The sequence below is a fragment of the Aotus nancymaae genome, unplaced genomic scaffold, assembly GCF_030222135.1.
Source record: "Aotus nancymaae isolate 86718 unplaced genomic scaffold, 86718_ANA_hifiasm-v0.15.2.pri h1tg000089l, whole genome shotgun sequence".
Classification (NCBI taxonomy): domain Eukaryota; kingdom Metazoa; phylum Chordata; class Mammalia; order Primates; family Aotidae; genus Aotus; species Aotus nancymaae.
In genome coordinates, this window is record NW_026988504.1 from 25,406,968 (window position 1) to 25,413,516 (window position 6,549).

General features: G+C 47.1%; 1 protein-coding gene across 1 annotated transcript; it reads left to right on the forward strand.

Annotated features, from left to right (window-relative positions):
* The first annotated feature begins 284 nt into the window (after nucleotides 1-284).
* LOC105711392 (keratin-associated protein 16-1) lies at nucleotides 285-1,778 on the forward strand. The gene has a single exon (XM_012444150.2). The coding sequence runs from the start codon at nucleotides 285-287 to the stop codon at nucleotides 1,776-1,778; it is 1,494 nt and encodes a 497-aa protein (XP_012299573.1).
* The last annotated feature ends 4,771 nt before the right edge of the window (nucleotides 1,779-6,549 follow it).

Here is a 6,549-nt window from a genome sequence, read left to right on the forward strand (position 1 = left end):
GTGAGAATCCTTCTTCCAAGACTACCTGTAGCTCTGAGGATTCCGAATTTAGCACATCAATAAACAAACAGCTTCTTTATGGGTAGATAAACAGCTTCCAGATCAACAAACAGTGGTATAATAAGATGTTCCTCTGCAAACTGGCCCAACAATGAGGAAAAGATGCAGGAGTCCCAAACAGAACATGCCAGTGAGGGGGTATAAAAGTGAGGGCCTTGGGGAGCTGTCACAGTCAGGCAGCGACCTCTCAGCACTCAGCGCAAGGAAGCACGGCCACCTCCACCATGTCTGGCAGTTGCTGTTCTAGGAAATGCTTCTCCGTGCCAGCCATGTCTCTCTGCTCCACCGATGTGAGCTGCGGAGGCCCCATCTGCCTGCCCAGTTCCTGCCAGAGCCAGACGTGGCAGCTGGTGACTTGTGAAGATAGCTGTGGATCAACCAGCTGCGGGCCACAGTGCTGTCAGCCCTCCTGTCCCGTGAGCAGCTGTGCCCAACCCCTGTGCTGTGAGCCTGCCACGTGTGAGCCTTCTTGCTCTGTGAGCAGCTGCTGCCAACCCGTGTTCTGTGAGACCACCACCTGTGAGCCTTCTTGCTCTGTGAGCAGCTGCTGCCAACCCGTGTGCTTCGAGGCCACCATCTGTGAGCCTTCTTGCTCCGTGAGCAGCTGTGCTCAACCTGTGTGCTGTGAGCCTGCTATTTGTGAGCCTTCTTGCTCTGTGAGCAGCTGCTGCCAACCGGTATGCTCTGAAGCCACTTCCTGCCAACCACTCCTATGTGTGCCCACTTCCTGCCAGCCTATTCTCTGCAAATCCAGCTGCTGCCAGCCAGTCGTCTGTGAGCCCAGCTGCTGCCCAGCTGTCTGCACCGTGCCTAGTTCCTGCCAACCTGTTGTCTGTGAGCCTGCCTGCTGTCAGCCGGTGTGCCCCACACCTACCTGCTCTGTGACCAGCAGCTACCAGGCTGTCTGCTGTGACCCCAGCCCTTGTGAGCCATCTTGCTCAGAGTCTAGCATCTGTCAGCCAGCTACCTGTGTGGCTCTGGTCTGTGAGCCAGTTTGCCTCCGTCCTGTCTGCTGTGTTCAGAGCCCATGTGAGCCACCTTGTGTCCCCAGCACTTGCCAAGAGCCTTCTTGTTGTGTCTCCAGTATCTGCCAACCCATCTGCTCTGAGCCCAGCCCCTGCTCACCAGCTGCCTGCGTGCCCAATCCATGCCAACCTACTTGCTATGTAGTCAAGCGCTGTCGTTCTGTCTGCCCCGAGCCAATTTCCTGCCCATCTACCTCCTGCCAGCCTCTTTCCTGCCGTCCAGGATCTTCTGCATCTGTCATCTGCCGACCAACTTGCCCTAAGACTTTCTACATACCCAGTTCCTGCAAACGGCCTTGCAGTGCTATGGGTTCCTACCGCCCGCTCTCCCGTCCGATCTGCCGCCCCATCTGCTCTGGACTCCTCACCTACAGGCAGCCATACGTGACCTCCATCTCCTACCGTCCTGCCTGCTACCGCCCATGCTACTCCATCCTGCGCCGCCCAGCCTGTGTCACTTCCTACTCTTACCGCCCAGTCTGCTACCGCCCGTCTTGCACGGAGTCCGACTCTTCCAAACGGGATTGCAAAAAATCCACGTCCAGCCAACTGGATTGTGTTGACTCAACCCCCTGCAAGGCGGATGTCTCAGAAGAGGGTCCCTGCCAGCCCACTGAGGCCAAACCCATCAGCCCAACCACCCGTGAGGCCGTAGCAGCTCAACCGGCTGCCAGCAAGCCTGCCAACTGCTAAACTGGCTTCAGCCCTCCAATTCCTGCAAAGCAAGCCACCAGCTAGAGACAAAACTGCGCTGTTTTCTCCAAAGCTCATTGTGACTTAGCTAGGAGCTCTTTCTTTCTGCGTTGTTACTCACCATCTGCTTACGCCTCAAAGAACTCATCAGAAATGTCAGTATCCTAATCACTTAAATGAAGGCCTCCTGGACAGCAAGAGGGAGACATTCCAGGTTCATGCCTTCTGCTGCGACTAAGCTGAGAAAAGCCACTTTGCTTCATCATCTAAGGTCTCTTTCCTGACATGAAGTTTTTTCTATTGTCATCTATGTGCTCCCTTGCTGTGCATACTTGTGTTCCTTAGGGACTTCTCCAATCAGGTAAAATATGTAACTGTCCAATAAAGGTGGCTAACCTGAAGCAACTTGCTGTTCTCTTTGCTCTCCTGTCAATGCCATAGTCTCATCAGTGAGTTGCTTTATCTTTGACAGCAGCTCCATTCAACCATCGGTCCACCCACTCATCATCCCTCAGGCATTATTAGATAGCAGCTAGGTGCCAGGGACTGTGTTTAGCTCTAAGAATAAACATAAAAAGTCTCAGTCTTTGCTCTCACCACCCTCTGGTGAGCTTTTGTGCCGAGTACTTGGAGATAAGCACAGAGGACCATGAACTCAGCAGAGTGTGGTGGGTGAACAAGGAAAGAATTCTTGGAGAATGTGATACTGGCATCGAGTCTTCCCATATGAGTAGGAATTAACCAGTTACAAACAGGAAAGCAAAAGCTTTCTAGGCAAAGGAGACACGTACAAGTAAATGGGGCTTGAGAGCAAATTGTTCATGAGGTGAGGCGTGGACAGAGTCGTTCTTAGACGAATGAGCCATGAGGTCAGATCGTAGACAGTGATCTGCCTGTGTTGGGCCTTGCATGCTAGACAGAGGTGTTTGGGTTTGATGCAGGGCTGACAGGAAGGCATCAAGGGGCTGCATGCAGGGGGGAAGTGACAGGAAGAGCACTGGGTTTTGGAAGGTCCCTCTGGCCTTGGTGTGGAGAACTCAACTGAAGAACGTGGTTCTGGAGATAGAGAGACAGGGGAAGACAGGAAGCCAATCGTTTTGCGGTCCACAGTGGAAGAAAAACAAGAAATGGGGATCATAATTACAACAAAGCAGGTTGGGGAACTTGAATTTCTTGTGTGAAAAATTTCCTTATGTTCTCCTAGTTCCTACGAGACACTCTTAGGATAAATTCCATATCTTACAATTGCCAAGGACAGAGTCTCTTCAAAACAGTCACTCCCTACACTTAGTTCACTGAATGGAGGCCTATTCCTTGTCCTGCAGGTGCAGCTTGAGTAATCACAAGCACAGTGTAAGGGCAGACCAGGGCTTCTCCATTTCGGCCTTATTGACATTTTGGGCTGGGTGATGCTTTGTTGTAAAGGCTGTCATGTGCCTTGTAGGATGTTTAGCAGCATCCCTGGCCTCTAGAAACCAGATTCTGGTAGCATCCCTTGAGGGTGATAATCAAAAATGTCTCCAGACATTGCCAAACATTGCCTGGGAGTACAAAGGTCACCCCTGTTTGGGAACCACTGGGTTAGACAATGGCAGAGGGAGAAAGTCAAAAGCAAAACTTATCCTGTACATTGGTGTTGGAGTTACTTTCTCATCAAGCCATTGGGATTTATCGTCTCCTTCCAGAGTCAAGACGGGGGTTGGCCAGCAGGATGCGGTGGCTCACACCTGTAATCCCAGCACTTTGGGAGGCCAAGGCGGGAGGATCACTTGAGGTCAGGAGTTCAAAACCAGCCTGGCCAACATGGTGAAAACCTGTCTTTACTAAAAATACAAAAATTAGCTGGGGATGGCTTTGCATGCCTGTAGTTCCAGCTACTCAGGAAGCTGAGGCAGGAGAATTGCTTGAATTCAGGAGGCCGAGGTTGCAGTGAGCCACTGCATTCCAGCCTGGATGACAGAGGGAAAGTCAATCTAAAAAAAAAGAGAGAGAGAGAGAGAAAAGAAAAGAGAGGACTTGACTAGGGTTTTGCCAAGCACTGGACTAAGTATTTCATATGGATTACAGCAATTCTGTGAAGTACTATTAATTCTCTCTTATTTTCTCCTTTATATATAAGATGCAGAATGTGAAGGACAAAAAATCCAAGTGCCCATCAATAGACAAGTAAATTGTGGTATATCCACACAATGGGATATCATACTGTGAAAATGACTGGACAATGGTGACCTGAAATAGCATGGGTGAATCTTACTAACATAATGTTGATTGATATAAACAAACTCCAGAAAACCATACGTGTGTGTATATATGTATGTATATTAATATAATGTGTGTGTATATATATATACACACACTCATACATGTGTGTATATTGTTGAGAAACCACAGACACACACATATTTATGAGTATACATGCATGTATACACATACAAACACACAAACACATATATATACAAAGGGAGTGATAAACAAAATTCATAATTGTCATGGCTAATAAGTAACATACAAATAACTAAAACCCAGTTCTTTCCAAAGCCTATGTTCTGTATGGACCATCATATTTCTCAGTGTGGTCACAAGGTGTCTTTGTCGGTACACTAGGTGTTTTTAATGCCTTGAACTACAGCAAGATGGATGTTGGATGTTCTCGCTATTGAGAGGCTCCTTGAGGAGGAAAGAAAACAAGAGCAGAACCACTTAGAGAAAAATGGAAGTAGAATGGATTGCTTTAAGACTACAAAAGTGGTATAGGATATTGGATTGAAGTTGATGTGATTTTTCAAATATACTCATGTTCTCATAAGACCAAACGTATTAAATCCTTCCTCTGGGATGATGAAGAGCTTTGGGGTGTAAATATTCAGCAATGAAACCCAGTGCATGGATTCCTGCAGATTGAAAGATGGCAACATGAATAGAAACAAGAAGGAGGGCCGGAGAAGTCATCCATGCATAGAAACCAACCGTGGGGAAAAAGGTGTTTCAGTGACAACAGGGAAGACTTTTCCAGACATTGTTCTGATCAAAAACGTTTTCTCTTCTTTTTAAAATGAGGGTGAGGAGGGTGCCAAGAAGAAGGTATTTTGTAGCTGTAGCTGCTGGTTTGCAAAGTACCCTCCAGCGTTTCCAGCATTTTCAAGGCAACCAGAAAAACAAAAACAAAAACAAAAAACCAATAGCAACTAACCTGAAACATGGCAAGGCAGTTGATGAAATCTCCATACTTTGAAGACTTAGGTAATTAGCTAACACATCCAACAGACTGAGTTAGTGGCAGAGCCAGAAATCAAGGCCAGTCCCGTCTGGCTCCCCAAACTGTGATCTTTCCATTCTGTCATGCGCCTCCTGCATTAACCAGGTCAGGACGTGGGCTGGTGTAGAACACTGGACCTGGTTGGTGATGTGGAGCCAGGACAAGCCCAGAGGAAAAGCAGAAGGGCCAAGAAAGTCCCGAATGAATTCCCCTTGGAAGCGATTAATGTAACATTAACACCATTTTACAGGGATGTTTTTTATTATCACTTTTATCTGTTGTGTTTTTATTTTTATAGAATTCATATGCTGTTGATGCCTTAGGTGGGTTTGATCCTTCTTGAGGAAATACTTGGCAGTTTAAAAAACTTCCAAAATGAAAAGACTGTGTTTGGGTGTATTGATAAATAGAGGTAAATACTCACACCAGTGTGGCCGAGCTGCTGATTACAGTCACTGGAGTGTGGGTTGGGGAGCCCCTGGATGGGGCCTGGGCAACCTGCTCACCAGCCAGCCTGCTGCCCTCTCCTCGCCTCCCCAAAGTCAGGGGGTCTAATAGGTGGTTAAGATGAGGGGTTTGGAGGGTTTGAATTTTGTTTCTACCCCTTATCATTTGCATAATTTGGGGAACATGATTTAAACTCTATGAGTTAGTTTTGCCACTTCTTCTGCTTTTTTCTTTTCTGTTTTAAAAAACTCTTGAGAAGAACCAATTTGGGGAGATTCTAAGCTTCCTAAAAAGGCCAATGAAGTTTTACATTTTAATCTTAGCTTCGTTTTAACCTGGTTTCTGCTTTATTTATCACTTTTTTTGGTTTTGCCACTTCTAACGTAGTGATGGCAATTATACTTACTAAAGTTATTGTGAGGATTCAATGAAAAATGCAGTCAAGGGCTTGATCTAGTAACTATGCAATAAATAAAGCCATTTCTATTGTTATTATTAGCGACAGTACTAGTAAATAAGTTTTAGGAATGCTAAACGGGAAGGTTTTAAAAAGAAGTGGAGGCTCTTAAGTGTCCCTGGGTTCCATGAACTAATTTTCCATTTCCCATCTTGACACCCTCTCCCCAAACTGGGTCAGGGCTTCATTTCTGACTGTCTGAATGGTGCAAAGCTGCATTCCTGGAGGAAGAGCAGGGCCACTCTGGCTTGGCAGAGGCCTCCTGATGAAAGGGTAGTGCCAGGAAGGGCCTGCTTCAGTGAGGCTGGGGAGCAACCTGTAAAAGAGACAGCTCATCCCAGAGCGGGAGCCGTCTCAGCGAAGCCAAATGCAGCGCGGAAAACTCCCGGCTCAACAGACACCTTTTAAAAGTTGGAACAACATCTCCCAGGCTCCTGAAGCCTGCTAATCAGATGTTTGCATGCAAATGAGTAAAAACAATAACAAGGAAAATGCTGTATGTCATACCAACACCCCATAGCGACGGACTATAAAAGCCCCTATGTATCGGATGTCTTTCAAATGCAGGTATACTGAGCTTGTGACTTTCCAGCAAGGTCCACGCCAGCACC

What these genes read in the sequence shown, in the direction of transcription:
- LOC105711392 (XM_012444150.2), top strand. Translation starts at nt 285, where the DNA reads ATGTCTGGCAGTTGCTGTTCTAGGAAATGCTTCTCCGTGCCAGCCATG.